Source organism: Protopterus annectens, chromosome 13.part0 (assembly GCF_019279795.1).
Source record: "Protopterus annectens isolate FY-2018-M chromosome 13.part0, PAN1.0, whole genome shotgun sequence".
NCBI lineage: Eukaryota > Metazoa > Chordata > Ceratodontiformes > Protopteridae > Protopterus > Protopterus annectens.
This window is the reverse complement of record NC_056747.1, coordinates 798,375,421-798,394,072: the sequence shown is the minus strand read 5'-3', so window position 1 is coordinate 798,394,072 and position 18,652 is coordinate 798,375,421. Positions and strand designations below refer to the sequence as shown.

General features: G+C 37.4%; 1 protein-coding gene across 3 annotated transcripts in view; it reads right to left on the bottom strand.

Annotated features, from left to right (window-relative positions):
• Positions 1-18,652, bottom strand: part of DHX40 (DEAH-box helicase 40) — an 866,160-nt gene that overhangs the window by 574,930 nt on the left and 272,578 nt on the right. For 2 of the 3 annotated variants that reach the window (XM_044054528.1, XM_044054530.1), the window contains one exon: positions 14,113-14,244. The exons of the other annotated variant lie outside the window; for it this stretch is intronic. In XM_044054528.1, the coding sequence (XP_043910463.1) occupies positions 14,113-14,244 (132 nt within the window). The remainder of the gene's footprint in view (positions 1-14,112; positions 14,245-18,652) is intronic. 3 annotated transcript variants of the gene reach the window in all.

The window sequence follows — 18,652 nt, the reverse complement described above, 5'->3', positions numbered from 1 at the left end:
GATTAAAGTACATGCCGGGTGCAGTAGCAATGACCCTGTCTTTAATATCAACAAATGCAAACTCATTGGACTTGGCAAAAAGGACCTAAAGTTATGATTATAAATGACTCAGTGATACAAATTTTAAATTTATAAATGACTTGACAAATCATAATTACTTTGCAAAAACATTTTAAAAGTATGATTACAAATGACTGGATAAGTCATAAAAATAACATCACCATTAAAAATCTAGCGACAATGGTAGCAATTTAAACTTTAACTTGTATGTACTGACAGAAGTTAGAAAAGCATATTCTGTAGCCTATCTAATTCTTAAGGACATGAATACTCACTACACAGAGATCACTGCAACACTTTTTCTACCTCATTAATGCCACCCATTACTGAATGCCCCTGAGCAATCCATCTAAACAAACTGAAAAGCTGCAAAATATCACCAGGTTTGAAAACCTAAGCTACTCAGAATGCCTTCCAGAACACTCATTGCACTCTCCTTTTTTTCTACAGGTTACTACTTAAAGGACAGGCAGAGGTGATGATCTAAGACAATGCACAATCTATTTCTTCTAGGTTGTCTATTCCCTGAATGCACCACTGCAGGAGCAAATATCAGATTGAAGGGCCTAACATTTAAAAATAAATCAGTAATATAAAACTGAAAGATAAAGTACACAATATCTTCCAAGATTATCAAACATGTTTCACCTTACAATAAGAGCAAGCCAGTCATTCAATTCCTTCAAAAATAACTTTGATATTTAATATATATATTATATATGTATGCATGTATGTATGCATATGTATGTGTGTGTGTGTGTGTGTGTGTGTGTGTGTGTGTGGGAGCCCTTCATTTGATCGAAATTCCAAATGTTTGACACCCATATGGCCAACACCATATGACCGAACATTTGAAAGGCTGACAAATGATAGCGGAGATAAGAAACTGGGAGATTCTCCTTTCCTGCACTGTAGTGCGATCTCGGAGTGGGAATATTTAAGTAGCGGGGGGCGTAGCCCCCCCCCCATGTGGGGAGTGCAGGGGGCTTGCCCCCTGCCCAACACAGTTTTTAGTAGTTTGCACTATTATTTCAGGTTGTCGGCATTTCAAACTTTTGGCCATATGGTTGTCAGCATTTTGAAATGTCAGCAGTCTGAATTAGACCTATATACACACACACATACATACACATATACATATGGGTAACATTGAATTATTGGAACACTGAACTGCATTGCCCCAAATACAAAAGGCAGAAATTGTAAATGCCAACGAGACCACAGTACAGCAAAGATTGGTATTTCCACATTCCCCACTGTAGTACAATCTCGGAGTTAGCATATATAACAGACAGTGGGTGGGGGGCTTGACCTTGCATAAAACATGAGCCAAGTTTTTTGGCAATATAGGTTTTGACCTTTTGTGGTCAACGTAATGCTAATTGGCATTCCATTCAACATAAAAAACAATAGCAAACACTCTGCTACCTAAAAAATATTCTCCTGCGTAGTTGGAAAAAAATCAACAGAAGCTGGTTTTACTTATACAAGCGTTATTAGTAGCAAAACAAATAAAACAATCACTTCCTTTTAAATGACACCACAACACATGATAAATATACACCAGTAGCATGCAAACCAATTTTTAAAAAACACCCAAGCAGTATGGCATGAGAACAAGTTATTACCAGACGGCCTCCCAACAAATGCTAAGCCCAACCCTGCTTTGCTTCCAAGATCAAGCAAGTTCAGTTTCATTCATTGTAATACGACTATTAATTTTTCTCTTCTTTGTATAAACTATAGGTGTTTATTGAGACCTTTGGATATAGTATGCACTAGTGTTAAGTACCAGAACCTCTATTTAGTATCTAAAAACATTTTTACAGCATCCTCTCTTACACTCCAAATTTTTATTTGATCTATTCCTATGAATACAAACTTTAGGGTGAACTTTCTCAGGCTTACAGAGTGCAGCACTGTCCCTGGAAGAGCTGATGTCACTTAAATGGGTGCTCACACATTCTTTAAACATTCTGTTGGTTTGCCCAACATAAAAAGTGCCATATGTACACTGTACAAGATACACAACAGACTGACTTTCACATGTTATATGTTGACTGATATCAAAGGTTCTTTTCAAATTGCGTGTAGAAAAAGATTGACACATAAAAATACGTTTGCATAAAGAACAATGTCCACAGGGATTGCATCCAGTTTGTTGCACTGTAGGTCTGTCTGGTTTTTCACCACCTTTACAATCAGATAAACACTGCTCACTACTCCTGCCTTTTCTGTAACTAAATTTACAGTATTCATGCAGATATCATCTCAAAATTGGATTGACAATTTGTTTAATGCAAAAACTGTCCATTCCATAAGTGGTACTTGAATAAATGGGCTAACTGAATACAGGCAAAGGAACCATTAGTAGTCTCTGCAGTACAGTAGGAAAAAAACAGCGTGTATACTCACCCCTCACAGAAAGTTCACAATGGCTTTAGTGCTGTGGGCTCTTCGGGTCCCCTTCAACTCCTTTCTATGATTAGAGCAACAGAAAAAATTGAAATGTGCCAGCTATGTAGAAACTGTTTTCTTAGAAATTGTTTTTCTGTCTTACTGGATACAAAGGACACAATGTCCTGATGGTTTGGCTTTAACTAGACAGCATCTCAGCTGGCCATGCACATGTCTAAGGAATGAATGAATAATAGTTCTTTGTTCTGGGGTTCAGAGAAAAATAGAGTTTTGAATAGTTTGGTCAACGGTGAGCTCTGTTACCACTTTTGGCATAAATGTGGAATTAATTCCAATACTAACCTTATCCTTATGAAAGACTAAAAAATATTTAACCGTATCCTTATGAAAGACTAAAAAATATTCCCTATACATGAGTGCCTGTATCTCTAGACTCATCTTATCTGAGGTGATAGCCAGTTGTGAAGCAGCTTTCCAGCTTAGATATCTGATGGGGGCTAAATGTGACTGTGTCTGTTTTTCCAGGACGTAGTTCAGGTTTCATGGTGGATCAAAGAGCTTTTCTGAGTGGTCTCAGATGAAGGACTCTCATGGGAAAGTGTTTATTAGGCTGCATCAATGCTAGAGTGGGTTCTATAGGCATGAGGGCTAAAATACCTGACAGGTATACCTTTACAGAGGTACACACAATGCCAGAATTAATAACTCAATTACAACCTAAAGAATCGGGACATTGGCAATGTGCTAGGTTCCTATGGCTTCCTGTGGTTTAGAATGGAAAAAAAAACTCTTCCATTTGGCTAAGCAAAACTTCCTTGTAGCAGGGTTTCTAGACATTCAAATATGATTAGTACATTGTCTGCAAAATGGTGCCTGAAGACCAAGAGAGCTAAATCATCCAGGCAAGGAACTACAGTGTCTTTAGGTTTGGGTATATGAGGGCCCCTTGTTCTGAGTTGGGATATCCATTTGAAATTGCAACATGCAAGGTTTCACACTGGAAATCTGAATGAAGAAGGATGCAGCCAATGCTGTCTGGTGCAAAAGTCTGCCATTAAGAGAATCCCTAGTCTCTCCTCCCTAGTTTTCTGGATCACACTGGGAAAAGGGGGATGTGAGGAAAGGCACAGAGAAATAGACTATTTGAAGGAGAGGGCATCCTTTGTCTAAGCTTTTTTTGTGTAATGCTCTGCAGCAGAACATTTTGAGTTATTTGTCATTGTGGAAGGCATCTAGGTCTGTTTCTGAAACACCCCATCTGTAAACAACCTGGAAAAAACCCTTGTGTAACATCCATGTGTGGTAATCGGCAGCTAATCTGCTGAACTGGACCTCCACTGAGTTCAACTTGGATGGGATATAGGCTGCCCTTACTGACATCTTGTAGAGGAGGGAGCTATCTCCCAGGCAGTCACTGACATGCTGCACATGGGTAAGAATAAATAACCCTTGCTTACTGATGTACCATATTACATCAGTATTTGTCTTTTGTTATCTTCAAAACCCTATATTTTTTTCAAGTGGAGTTGAAGGCTCTGCACATCCGAATCAGGGTCACATTCTTCATGATGTTTGTATGGTTTGTGTGTCTGAGTTGCATCCCAAAGCCCTTGTACTTTCAGTCCTCCTGAATATGCCCTACAAGCTAGGTCTGAAGCACCTGTAGTTACTATCTGAATATAAGGTTCCTGTTTGAAGGGTAACCCCTGGTTCAGCTTGACCAGTTTGGAGCACCATTCTAGCTCTTTAGAATAAGGGGAGAGGTTATGGTTCATCTTCTCTAGGGGCTGTGAATGTTGACTCCAAGTGTCTCTTAGGTACCACTGAAGCATTTTCATGTTCGATTTGGCCAAAGGACCACCAGATGTGTGGAGACCATGGATATCAGTGCCCTCAAGGGGTTCTTGGCTGAAAACACTGTCTCCAGGATTAACTGCTTGAAGTATTGAGAGATTACACTTTGTCTGGAGGGAGTGAGATCATCCTGTTAGAGGAATTCAGTAAGGATGCAAGTAGCAACACTGACTTGGAAGGAATGAAGTTTGATTTGGGATATTGAAGGAAATTACCAGTATTTTAAAAGCAGTTCATTGTGAGTTGTAGTGTCCCCTCTACCTCCTCCTGGGAGACAGCCTGAATAAGGCAGTCATCCAAGAAAGTGTCTGTGTGAATACCCTTGGGTTCTCCAATATGCAATAACTGGAGTCAGGCACTTTTAAAAAATGCAGGTTTAGCAGTCAATGAAATCAGCAAGGAGGTAAACTGATGAGAGCCTTCCGCACCTCAAATCTGAGAAAGTACCTACAGTCTCTTTGAATGGGGTACATAAAGATACGCATAGCTGAGATCCAGAATAACCATTGGGACATGAGGGAACAGAAGTGGTAGAAAGGCTTGCAATGTCAGCATTTTGGCACCTTAAGACAGATATTTAGTTCAACATGTCAAAGATGGGCCTTCAGGGACACTCTTGCCTAGGAACTAAGAAGAGCTTTAAGTAGAACCCTCTGTTTTGGTGTTGTTCTGGTACAGAATCTATTATTCTGAGTTGTAAGCATTGTTGTAGGATGGGAAGGAAAAGATGCATTTGGTTGCATGGTATAGGTGGAATGCCAGACATTTTGGAGTTACTAAGGAAATATAGTTTGTAACCCTGAGTGATTATCTGCAATACCCATTTGTCTTTTGTGATGCTTTTCCATTTTCCAGTGCACTGGGTTACACCTTCTCCTATTCTGGATAGAATGGGTAGAGTAGAGGGCTTGGATTACAGATGTTTCATGCGGTCATAGTTGCCGTCTAGGGCTACAGGATACTTTGGGATACCAGGCTCCCAGTTCTGGTCTCCCTGTCATTTTTTCTTATATTGGCACTTCATATCCATGGCATGCTTACTTTTTCAAACAGTGTCTCCACATGAGATTTCCTATCTTGATGAAGCAAGGGATACAGTGTTGTCTGTGTCTGTGCCATACCCAAAGGGGAAGACATTTGGAAGGAGTACTCTCTGAGGAATCCTCATCCCTCTCAGAGGGCAATTCCATCTTTCACTTGATAGGGGACTCTAGACACAGAAAAGTTGAAGTGGACTTGAGAGATAGCCAGGGGAAATGGTTAAGGACCTGTCCACTGTCTAGGCCCAGACAACTACAAGGAACTATGTGTGTGCACTCTATGTTTAAGCTTCTGAGTCCTCCTGAGCTGAGCTGCTCTCTTGGACATGAGGGAATGAGTAAAAGGATTCCCTGTATTTTCAACTCCAATCATAGCTGTGCCTGATAAGAAAAGCAGGTACGCTTGTTTGTCAGCTTTGGACAACACATTGCACTTTGACCACTTGTTCCTGATGTGGGACATCTGGTCTGAACTCCACACAAAGGATCTTTGCTCAGTGGGATGTGTATTTTTTTTTAAACAAGAAACACTTTTATTAAATTATCACTTATGACATAGGCAATCATACACTTATATAAATGAAAACAAACCATACTGGCATATTTTTAGTTGCAAACATTATTCATCATTTATAATCTGTCCCATCACTGTCAGTCAATCATTACATAGTACATTCAAATTTTGCCTTCTTTTAAACCTCATTCATCCTCCAAAATATTATTTTGCATGTACTGTTCCCACAATTACCATTTTTTCTAAGTAATTTGCTCCTACCCTTTCCTTAAGATCCCATTTCCAGATGTTTTATCTCTGGTACTATATTCACTACTTCTGGTACAGTTGGTTTAGACTGTGATTTCCATTTTCTAGTAACTGCTTTTTGGCAGGCACCATAATTACAGTCAGCAAGGCCTTACTATGTCTAGACAATTCCGATTCTGCATCATAACTCAAAAAATCATTTCCTTAGCTATACCAAATTGCTCACCCAGTATTTCTGATAGAGTAGTCTGCAGGGGAATTTTTAAAGTTTGACAACTGATTACACTCCCCAAAAATATGTTCCCAATTACCTCTTTCCTCCCCATCATACCTCCAATATTTGCTACCTACCTGAGGAAAAATTCTTTGGAGTCTACTTGCGGTATAAAAATATTTACGTAACACTCCCAAGCAAATATCCCAAATCTTCTAGACTTTGTCGTGTATTTGGGAGATATACATATCTCTCTTCCCAATCCCTTCTAACATCATCGGATTGATTTTTATAGTTATCATGCAATTTTTTATATGCCGTACTAATTATACTGTTTTTATAGCAGCTTCTGGTCTGGAGTCTACTAAAAACTCTACCAGTGATGGTCTATCGCTTAGGATCCCATATTTCTTTCTCTTTGCCTATACTCTGAGATCAATCTTTGATAGAGAAGGTAATCTCTAGCCTGCAGTCCAAATAAATTATTGGCCTCTTCCCAGTCTATTACCTGTCCCTGTCTAATCACTTGCTCCCACTGCCTTGCTTCCTTTGCCATTTTTCCCCAATAAATTCCAGACCCTTTTACCTACTGTCTGCATCCCTAATTGCATTCATCCCTATGGGCAGAATTTCCTTTCTGCATTCCTGTGCTGGCTTAGTTCTTATACTTTATGCTATGTTATGAATGTAATATTTTGTATGGTAACTGTTATCCTTCTTAAGGATCTGCAGCCAAACACCCAATCTCCCCTTGTTTTTTGAGCGTCCCTTCTGTTTCATCATCATCCCTTTCCACTTTGAATTATAGCTTTCTGCTTGTGGTATGTAGAGGAGCCTTAAATGTGAAGCTCTGAAATACCCCTTCAAATCAGGTGATCCCAAACCACCTTGTTCTATTGAAGAATCAGCTTATACCATTTGACTCTTACCATCTTCCCACCCCAGATAAAATCCTTCAGCTTTTTATTAATTGCTATCCACAACTTCTCTGGGTGATAAAAATATGCCTGACCTGTGTATAAAAATAAGGGACTAAAACATTTTAACTGCTTGTATCTTGATAACCATATCCATAAAACAGAGCTTCCAATTTCTCAGTTTTTGTATTATCTTTTGTTTAGACTCTTCCTATATACCCTTAGCTGCCAGAACAGACTCCTTTTTAATATCTACTCCTAAGTACTTCATTTATCATGTCTCCATAAATATGTATATTGCTGAACCAATTTGTGTGTGGATACATAGTTTACAGATATTGCCTTTGTTTTAGCTTCATTAATTTTGTATCACGAAAAGACTTGAAACTGTCTCAAAATGTTCCACAACACTGAGATGTCCTTTTCTGGTTTTATCAGATATAAAACAATATCATCTACAAATAAAACCAGCCTTTCTTGACTACCATACCAATTATATCCTTGAATTTCGGAGTCCCTTATTTTATTTGCCAATGGTTCTAAATATAATGCAAATAAAGGGGAAAGAGGACACCCCTGCCTGGTTCCACTGCTCAAACACAAATTAACACAGAGGAACTTGCCCACATTAATTTTGGCCTCCGATCCCTCATATATCCCCCTAATCAACCTTATGATTTTTTTCAGGCAATGCTAATATTTCCATTGCCTTACTCATAAAATTCCAGCTTACTCTGTCAAATGATTTCTCTTCAAGACCCACCAACAACAGTAGTATTTTCTTACATTCTGTTTCCCTCTGGGTCATAATTGTTCTGTTAATGTTGTCAAATGTTTGCCTCCCTTCCACAAAGCTACACTGATTCATATCTATCAATTTTTGTATCACCTTTTTCCATTCTTTTAACCATTATAGACATAAACAATTTATACTCATGGTTTAGAATTGAAATGGGCCTATATGAAGTTGGATATGATGGATCTTTACTCTCTTTAGGTATTACATCCACCACCTCTTTCTTCCAGGATGTTAGCACTTATCCTCCTCTTAAAATACTCTTAAACAAAACCTTTCAGATCTTTATCAGTTTTTTCCTACTAGCCTTCAAACTTACACAGGAATACCATCTATTCCTGGGACTTTCCTGCAGATTGGTTATACATCACAATGTTCTCTCTTCTCCTTCTATCCTAATTGTAAGTAATTGAGCATTATCTACCTCAAACATTGGTATATTTAATTCTTCCATTTGTATATTTTCTTAATTTCCACATTTCTCTGCATTATACAGACTTTCACAGAATCTCTAAAGTACTTCTAATACTTCTACAGGATCTCTTGTTATCTTCCTTGTTATAGGCTCCCTAAGCTTGGCAACACCCCATTCTACATTCTGTTGCCTGAGTTGTTTTGCTAAAAGCTTTTGTCTGCTAGAGTTATTATAAAAAACAGCTGCTTAACAATAGTCTTTCTAAACCCATGGATATTATTGAGGTAATCCCTTATTTTCTGTTTTGCATTCTGCAATTGCTCCTATTCTTGTTCTGTGAGATTCCCCCTGTTCTGCAACACTGTGACATTTGTCAGTCCCTCTAAATAATTCTTGTTACTTCTTAACCATATATCTCTTTCTTTTATTTCTACCCTATTTTAACTCTAATTTTATCCCACTCCCTAGTTATATGTCCAGAAGAAATTTCTATCTTCTCCAATAACACCTCAATAATTTCCACTATCCCTTCCTTAAATTCATCTCTTCTCAACAGACAGGTAGGAAAGTGTTAGTATCTTAATTTTTATTTCATTACCCTGCATTTTTATTTAGTTATTACTGGCACGTGATCTGAAATAGCTGCTGAATGCCTAACAAAACTTTCAATTAAATGCACATGTTCTTATGAAATAAAGTTCTGTCTAGCCTAGCTCAGTTTTGTATCACTCTGGAATTCTACTACTGAATTAACATCTTACATGAAAAATATTTTCACAAATTTCTTCAAAAATCTGCCATCTTTGGTTGTATTTTCCATTCTAGGCCATCCAGATACATTTTCATTGCTGCAGGTCAAATTCCACTCCCCACTTATAAGCAATATTCCCTTCTGAAAGCTGATTAGTTTTCCCAGAATGTTCTTAAGCTCCATTAAAGCAGTTTTAGGTGGAATATAAATACATGCCAGTGTAATCCTCCTCCCCTGCCAGTAGCCCCTTAGTACTACAAATCTACCATTACTATATTTTTTATCCTCTTCTATTATAATTGGAGCTCCTCTTGCAATTAATGTAAGTACTTCCCTTTTCCTATGTTTCAGATATTCTGCTGAATAACTATCTTGAAAAACTTATTTATTAAATTCACATGCTCAGTTCTTCCCAAATGTGTCTCCTGTAGGATACCTATTTGCACTCTACATTTTTAATATAGTTCACTACTCTTTTTTTTTTTTTTTTTTTTTTATATTTCTGTGAGACCATTTACATTTAAAGGTACTATAGAAAATGCTGTCATTAAGTTAATAAGTTATTATTCCAACCTGTTATGTCTAATTACTTTTTTTTAATGCCTAGTTCCAGCTTCTATGTTACATGCATACACTAATGTTTGGCAAGTTAATCTTTTATACAGTTGTGTTTTATTATATCCATGTGAACTTATGTCACATCTTACAAAACTTTTTGTTTTAGTGAACACCCTAAAAAATGTCCCCAGAACACCTCTAAACTTCTTTACTTAATACAAACACACAAAACTATCTACATCTTCAAATATTGAAGTTGAACCCTCCTAATAGGAACAACAGTCCCAGACTGACAGCCACACTCATAGACTTAGATTATCCTATAAGTAAGGTTATCCATGCTAATACACATGGTATAGCCCGTGCTTCTACTAAGTGCTGTTTTTTTCTCTTATCTTTATTCGTCTCCCAGATTGGGAAAACACTTTAACTCTTTCATAAAATATTATTTCCTAGCCATTGAAAAAAAGATGTATTCTGTTTTTATTGCTCCTTATCAGACTGTCTCCATGGAGACATGGCAAGAAGATACACAGTTGCCTCTGTAAGCACTCATTTATTTGCTAGACAAAAACCTTATATTATATTCAGTGTTCTTTTGTATTTAGTTGCTTCCCCTTACAACGTGTTACTAGATTAAGCCAAGGGCCTTAATCCAGTCATTTTCCTACGCAAGAGATAGAAAAAGCACATAATTTTTTCTTGTATCATGCTCTTTTGACCAGACTTTTCTTCTTTTTATATTGCAGTGCCTACTTTTCTTAAAACTGAAAAAGGAAAAAGAAAGGAGGAGGAAAAAAAAAACAAGCGCACCTGTTTAATTCAGTATCCCTAAATTACACTTGAAAATAACTGAGACAGCTTTACTTTTTAGCATGAAGATTATGTAATGCATTGTAGATCACTGTGTGTGTATATATCTTTAAGAAGCTATCCAAGGGGTTGCACAAGTTTATAAATACTGAGCATGTGCAAACCTGACTACCATTTTGTAGTAAGTTGTTGAGAAATAAGCAACAGCCCTGGATGTATTATCTAAAGTCGTAAACACACTTTAAAGAATGAGTAGTTACCTGAGAAAGTTAGGATACTAAGCCAAACAAAACACATTTTCCTCACAGCAGGGAACTTTAGATAAAACATTCCTCATACTTTCAAAATTATTCAAAAAGCACTTTTAACTTATGAGCCTGAAAATTCAAAATTCTAAAAATTATAGTTACAGAACCATATACCATTTTCCCAAACTTAGCAACAGTTTTACCACCCTTGTTAGAAGAGGAAGGATAAGAATTAGCAACATGTTAGGCAACAGCTGGATAAATTAAAACTATAGCTGCTGGGTCAGGTTTGGGAAGAGTGTATAAAAAATTTGAAAGACTTAGAAACAGAACTTTCTATCTGCTTTCTTAGTTGCAGTAGGCTGGCTATCAAGGAAACCACAGGTTGTGACAAACACATCCGCCAACGCTGACAGTACTGTGGGGATGGGAGGAGGTTCTGAGACTTCCATTTGTAATGGTTCAAAGTACTTTCTGAGTAACTGAGAAACTTCAGTTTTCTACCACTTAAAACACTGGCATGTAATGGAAGTAGTCTGACAGAAAGAGAATCCAGGACATTCAGATGACATGCTCTGCACTGAGTCTGAATCAGAAATCTGAGGAGAAAAAAACTGTATCTGTCCCATTATAATCATTTCCAGATTCTGATTTTTGAATCTCTTCAGGAAAAGAGGAATCCCTTTTTCCTTTATCAGAAGTCACCTAATAAGAACGGTCAAAAGCCTGTACAAGACCCTGAGTCAGACTTATAAACTGCTCATGCTTATTTAAACATGTGTAGGAGAAGCTACATGTTTAGTTTTCAGTTTCTTTCTGACAGGGAAGTTGGGGCAAACAAGATTAATAATGACAACAACAGCTTCCCCAGAGATGGGAATAATATTCTGGCTAGCCAGTGGCACCTACTCTGCCCCTTCTAACAAAACTGACAAGAGTGGCTCTCCCTTGTCCAGTGAGGGGACCCCGACAGCCACAGAGGACAGGGCTAACCCTAGGTCCACAGTGGCTGTATAGACACTACCAGAGCTATCCAGGGGAAAAAGTCGAGGGGTCTGATGAACCAGCACTGGCCACAACAGAGTCGCTCACCTGCAACTGATGCAAATTGCTAATCTGCTGTTGTGGCAAAGGCTGTTTAGTTAACTTTTTCCTTTTGTAGCGGGAAGAATGACCAGCCTTGGGATTGGTAGTCTGTTCCATGGTCAAGCCAGAAACGGTCTTCTTTCCTAGGGAAACTAAACAGCACAAGGCAATAAAATTTAAAAAGTAGTTGAAAGTCACCTTTCCCAGTTAAAATAAAGTAAAAAGCACTTTAAAACACTTTACCAGCCTCAAAAGTAATTTAATTACATTTTTATCACAGAAAAAAAAACAGTTTTAGAATGCCTAAATTAACTTTTAAATTGTCGGAAACAAAACAGCTCATCCATTTAAAGGTACAGTACTGTCATGTGATAGAAAGCTCAATAGAAACACATAATCCTAGCTTAAAATATACTTTCTTAAACAAGAAAGAAAGATTAAACATTAAAAATAATATGTAGAAGATTTTTCCCCAGAGGAACTTAGCTGACCAGCAGTGATGCAGCACAGGCTAACTGTCGAGCCTTAAAAGCCCAAAGAGGGACACTCTCTTTGGCTACAGGAAAGCTCTGAAGGACATCACACTCAAACCTGTATTTTAGTCATCTCACCCTGAGCTGACTAATGGTTTGGATACATAGAAGGTACCCTGAAGCTTTAGAAGCTGGCTGGCTGTATATCCTGTGTGGGATATAACCCAGATAGCTTAGACTACTCCAACAGTGATCAATATGAAAAACATAATAATGATAATCAATCCTAAAAATGTGCTACATATTAATTTCATTCATGAAACAACTGCAGAAGCATGAACTAACGCACAACACTCTGACAAGGCCTAAGGTGGAATAACATAAATGCTAACCATTAGAATATAAACAATGCCCACAAAACACAAGTTCTTTATTGACGCAAATGCTATCAGAATACAAGTAATACCTACAAAAGTTCAGCATTTTAATGACTGTAAGGATGAACACGGCAGTATAAACTAAATAAAATTGTTTAATACATATACCACGGTAAGCGCTTTCACATAAAAATGCTTCATCAGACCTTTTAACAACAAACAAAACATTTAAGAATATATACATAACATTAATTCAAATCAACCAATAGCAATTCATCCTCAATTAATTATTTAATTATATAAAATTAATTAAAAGGGAAATGCATACAAAAATCCTAGGAGACTAATGAATAAATATAAAAACTAAGTAAAAACATAAAAATTATACATTCTAACTATACCTTATGAATAATATAGAGAATATGGAGAATATATAAAATAAAATATATCAAACATAAGTTAAATGAATTATTTATTTATGTCATACATATTATTTATATATAATTATTTATATTATTTATATTATTTATATAACCTCCTTTTCCTCAAAAAGGGTTTGATGGAGGCACGTTTATTTAACCCATAGCCTCTATCAGCTCTAAAAATAATCATCCAATTATTCTCTTTAAATTCAGTGTGATTACAAATATTGCCCAATCATATGTTAGGCATAACAAGATCAATAACTTTAAAGACAAATTGATGCAATTCACCAAAGGCCATAACATGTTTAGAAAGGGCATTAGTAGTAAAACCCTTCCTAATGCCATAAACATGTTCTGTAATCCTGTCACGAAGACAGCGATTAGTTTTACCTACATAAAATGATGAACAACAAGTACACTGGACATGATAGACAACATTAGCAGTCATACAATTAGCTGGAACATTAAAAGAAAAACTCCTATGTAAATCAGGGTGTACAAAAGCCACCGAAGTATCAATATAGCTGCAAAAATTGCATTTATCACAAGGTAGTGTGACGCCATCCTTATTAAACATATCCTCACTCTTTAACATTCTATCACCACAAAGAATCCGCATATCCTTAACGCAACTGCCCAGAGATCTGCAAGAAGTCACTTCCTACATAACTGTTAAGCAACACTCGCTTTAACACTGCTGTTGGAACAGAGTCTCATGTATCAGTCTATGTTTTGATTTGCCTTAGACCTGAGTGCTACAGTGTCTTAGCTAGTGAATTCTGAAATCTTTGTTACTCTTCATGGGAAATTGGTAAAATTCCCCAAATGCCAAACAATAAGAATAAAGGAAGTTACTTTTTCTTTGTTAAATCACATATGGTTACATTAATTAACAAACAGTTACCTGTTGGCATTGAACCATACACTGGCAGAATTAGCAATCCTTTAACAGAATGGTCTTCAACGTCATAGCGGTAATCTATTTCTTCTGCTTTCTTGAAGAGCAAATCACATGCATTCTCAATTTCAGTCTGCCCTACAAAGCAAAGCAAATAATTCATTCACACAAAAATAATTCTGTCACAAATGTAAACAAACTGACAATAAATGTCACATTCCCCCTCAATCCACAATAAATGTAATAACAGGTTATGTAAACCAGGCAAGATCCATAGATATACAGCAAATCAACCCTGTGACCCAGAAGGATGAAGCCCTGACTAAATCTCAGATGATCTGATTTTGATTAGCAGCTCAGTTGCTGAAGAAGCCAAGCAAGGAAAGAAGAATGTGGGCAGCCGTGGTCAGCTCATCCACCCAGTGTGGATTAGTAAATACAACTTAGGGACCACCACCTGGGGGAAGGCCAGTACTGCACTCCAGTATACAGGAAGTCAAAGCTAAACACCTTGGCCAAGGAGTGCATTCACTCCATCCAAGCATCATAAATATGTGAAAGCATGCACTCAAGCAGTATGACTTAGTTAAGCAATGCAGCACTCCTGCTGGATGACAGAGAGAGGACAATTATATGTATAAGAAAACTCCCCACTCTCAGACAGGGTGATGGCAACTGACCCTAGCTCTCACTTCTCCCTCCCAGCACCGTCTAATGCTGGAAACAAATGAGACAGCTAAGAATGTGACTGAACACTGGGGTTGGGAGTACGGCATCCAAAAACTAGATCATAAAAGAAAAAATGTTGAAAGTGCTAAAAGGACTTAATAGATGCTAACCTCTTAATATAGTACAAAATATTTCCATATTTTTGCATACCAGCTTTTACTGAAATTTCTAACACAATTAAAAGAATATCAGAAAATTGCAAAAGTCCACTGCTGAATAATGCACAAGAGCACTCTTCTTTATCCAGACTAGTCCTGCCAAATGCTACAAAATTAGTATACAGATAAAGGAAGCTTATTTGCCAAAACAACAAACACCTACAATGCCACAACAATCCAATTATTTATTACAAGAGTGACATACAACCCTCCCCACTTAAATAAGAGACAATAAAAACAAAACTGCAGTATACATGCATTTTAAGTAGTCTCTGTGACAACTCCACTGGGAATTTTAAATAAACTCCAGCTCATCACATAAAGGCTTGTGTGAGTCCTTGCACAGAACACAAAAGAGGGATCTTGATTTGGAGATCAAAATGTCACAGGAACCATAGCCGGCTTTAGGCACCAGCGAACCCTGCGGTCGCTGGGGGCCCCCTGTTCCCTGGGAGCCCCCAACCACAGCAAGTTATCTTATCCTAATGTTTTGTAACATGTCTGTCAAACCAACAAAAGCTAGTACAACATTCTTGTATACTTAATAGACCACATGGATAATAACTCTTATTTATATCCCCTTTAAAATTCAAAGATATTTCTGGTCATATTAACAGTGTTTTGTCAACTAACAGGCATCAGAATTCCATTAAATATTTTACCAGTGACATAGTGCCCCTGGCTTAGTTAACTCCTGCTGTTGGACATTTTCTCCACTAAAGCTAACTACATAGCCAGCTTTAGGTCCCTGATATACCTGTGGTTGTAGGGGCCCCCCTTAATCATCCTTGACTATGTGGGGGGCCCACAAAAGCTGCTGCTGGTTGTGGAAAAATGTGGAAGAAAAAATGTATTAATTTACTAATTATGCTCTTTAGCCTGAACAGGGCTGTGATCTGACCCTGTTAAGATGAAGCTGATAATGAACATGAGCAAGGTAAGCATTAGAGAGATCAGCAGCCCAGAGTGACTTATCGCAGTGCAAATTTTGGATTTTAAGAAGAGGTGATACTTCCGATCATCAAGATGATTTTCTCTTTCAGGGAGTTTTATAAATACAAGCAGAACACCAGATACTATAACTCTCAATTTCTTTGCTTAGGAATTCAGTGCAATCCCAAAAATAATAGAATAAAGGTTCAGAATCAGGACTGCATTTTAAATATTACTCTAATTTCCTTAAGAAATTAATAGAATAACACCTTTTGCATCAACACGTATTTTTGGACAATAATTATAAAACTCAGATGTCTGGATTGATTGACTGTAATCCTGAAGTATTTACCAGCAAATCAAACTTTTTACGAAAAAGAAAGCAAAGGTATGAACACAATCAGGGAAGGTCTGAAATCAGGGCCAGTGACAGGTATGTGAAATCAGGGCCAGTGACAGGTATGTGAAATCAGGGCCAGTGACAGGTATGTGAAATCAGGGACAGCGACAGGTATGCATTACTCCTCAATGAGGGAAATAAGTGACTTACTTACCCCTGCTGCTGTTTGATGACTGCTAAACAGCAGTTACTGATCTGTTGTGGCAGTACCAGTGTTGTACAATGTATTGCTATTTGCTGAAATAAGTACAAAACTAGTACCACTATGGCTTATGCTTGTGTGTGTCCATGTGTGTATGTAAAAAATATCACTGATTTTTATATGTGCATGCACCCAATAATGCCAGGACACACACATTATTCTTCTGGGTATCAGTAAAAAATGTACCTAACAAGTAATTAAATTTCAAAAGTAAGACATAAAATATATCACAGAACATTTAGTGTTCCCCTCTCACCAGACTGTATAAATGGATATTGGGGGCTCCCTTAATCATCTTTACACTGTAGGGACCCCCACAAAAGCTGTTGCTAGTTGAAGAAAAATCAGGAGAAAAAATGTATCAATTCTCTGATTGAGCTGTTTAACTTAAAGAGTGCTGAGATATGACCATTTTAGGATAAAGCTGATAAAAGCCTTTTAAAAGCCACAACCATTCTAAAACCAGCCCTGCACAAATGTGTGTGTGTACAGAAAGCTGCTGTACGTTATGGGGGGCTGGGGATTGTGTGGTTATTACAACTTTAATTTTCATTACAGTCAAACCTTAGAGGTGTGCACATGAAGTCACTTGTGTTTGAGCTGAGGGCAGTGTGGTCATTGTTTATTTACTTTTCTCACAAACCTCAGAAGTGTAAAAAGAAGGTTACTATAGCTTGTGTAGGGGTGGTGTACTGTCTAGGACCAACAAAATAGAATATATTACTGAAATCATTCTCACAATCATACATCAGGCACATATACATGGGGCTGACTTTGAGGGTTACAGGTGAGGAAGCATGCCATGTATTATGTATGTCAGCTATCATTTGAAATATATGACTAAGGCAATTAAAAGAAAAAAATAAGACTGAAATTCTTTTCTTTTTCGTGATTTTTCTTTAGGCCACCATTGGAGTAAAATGCTGAGAATATGCTCTAAAATGCATCGCAGACCATCTGTAACCCTACGGGTTCTTGGGCCCTTGGTTATTTGAGTTATTTCCTAAATGATTATTACTGCGCTGTGTTGTTCAGGAAAGAGTGTTGAAAGGATGCAAGGAAAACTAAAGTTGAACAGCAACAGTGAATTTCTTTCCTTAATCATAATTTTTGTTCAAGCCATTACTGGATGAAATGGTGGTGTAAAAAGAAAAAAAAACTTTAAAATGCACTTCAGAGCATATACAAAATTATGAGTTTTTGAAAAAGCTAAGAGTAAGGCAAAATGTGAGAACAGGAAGAAAAAAGTAATGTCCATAGTATGGGGAGCCAAAAAACGGGGGGGGGGGTCAGAGGAGAGGACTGGGGGGTGGAGGCTGTTGAAATGGTAGGCCTAGCCATCAGTTCATTTAATTCCAGACCTGTACATAGAGTTATTGCAATATATCATTGTTGCAACTAAATACCAGTAACTGTAAGTGTCCCTTTGTTAGCCAGATCAACATAGTGTGGTATATAGGCCTGTTGTAATGTAAGAGCTTGTAGCTACAGGTCTGTCTGTACGTACTACTCCTAAAACTTTGCAGCACAAACTAAAAGGTTTCTTAGGAGGGGTGGCACTGACAGAATGATACTGGAAGTGCCTAGGGGGCCCCCAACTTGACATTTTCTGGGGGCCCCCAAAATGCTAACACCGGCCCTGACAGGAACACAGGAATATGGGTGCTGCCGAGGTACATGTCTAAATCGTGCCAATTCTGCACTTCGTGTTCAAGTGTGAAAACATATATTTTTACACATGTAGTTTATTGAGTAAGATATTCCTGGTTGTAGAAACTTAGTATTGACAGTGCAGGTATAAGTCGCTATGTACATTCAAACACATATTTAGGACTGGGGCTCCTTAAGCAAATTGAAGAATGAATGCCAAGATTTACATGACATGCTCTGTCCAGAATGAGTTATTCTTTCTCTGTTCCTTTTGGCATTGTACCACAGAAGGAATATGGTAGTCCTTTTGGTACTTTTATATCTGTCCTAAAAAAATTACAATTACAAGAAAACTGAAATACCAGGAAAAGTCTGACAAACAGAGACATAAAAATATTGAAAGCAGTAAACTATAAAAAAATTAAAAAGAAATTAAATTAAAGGATCATAAAGAAAGGCAGCATATAAAGTGGA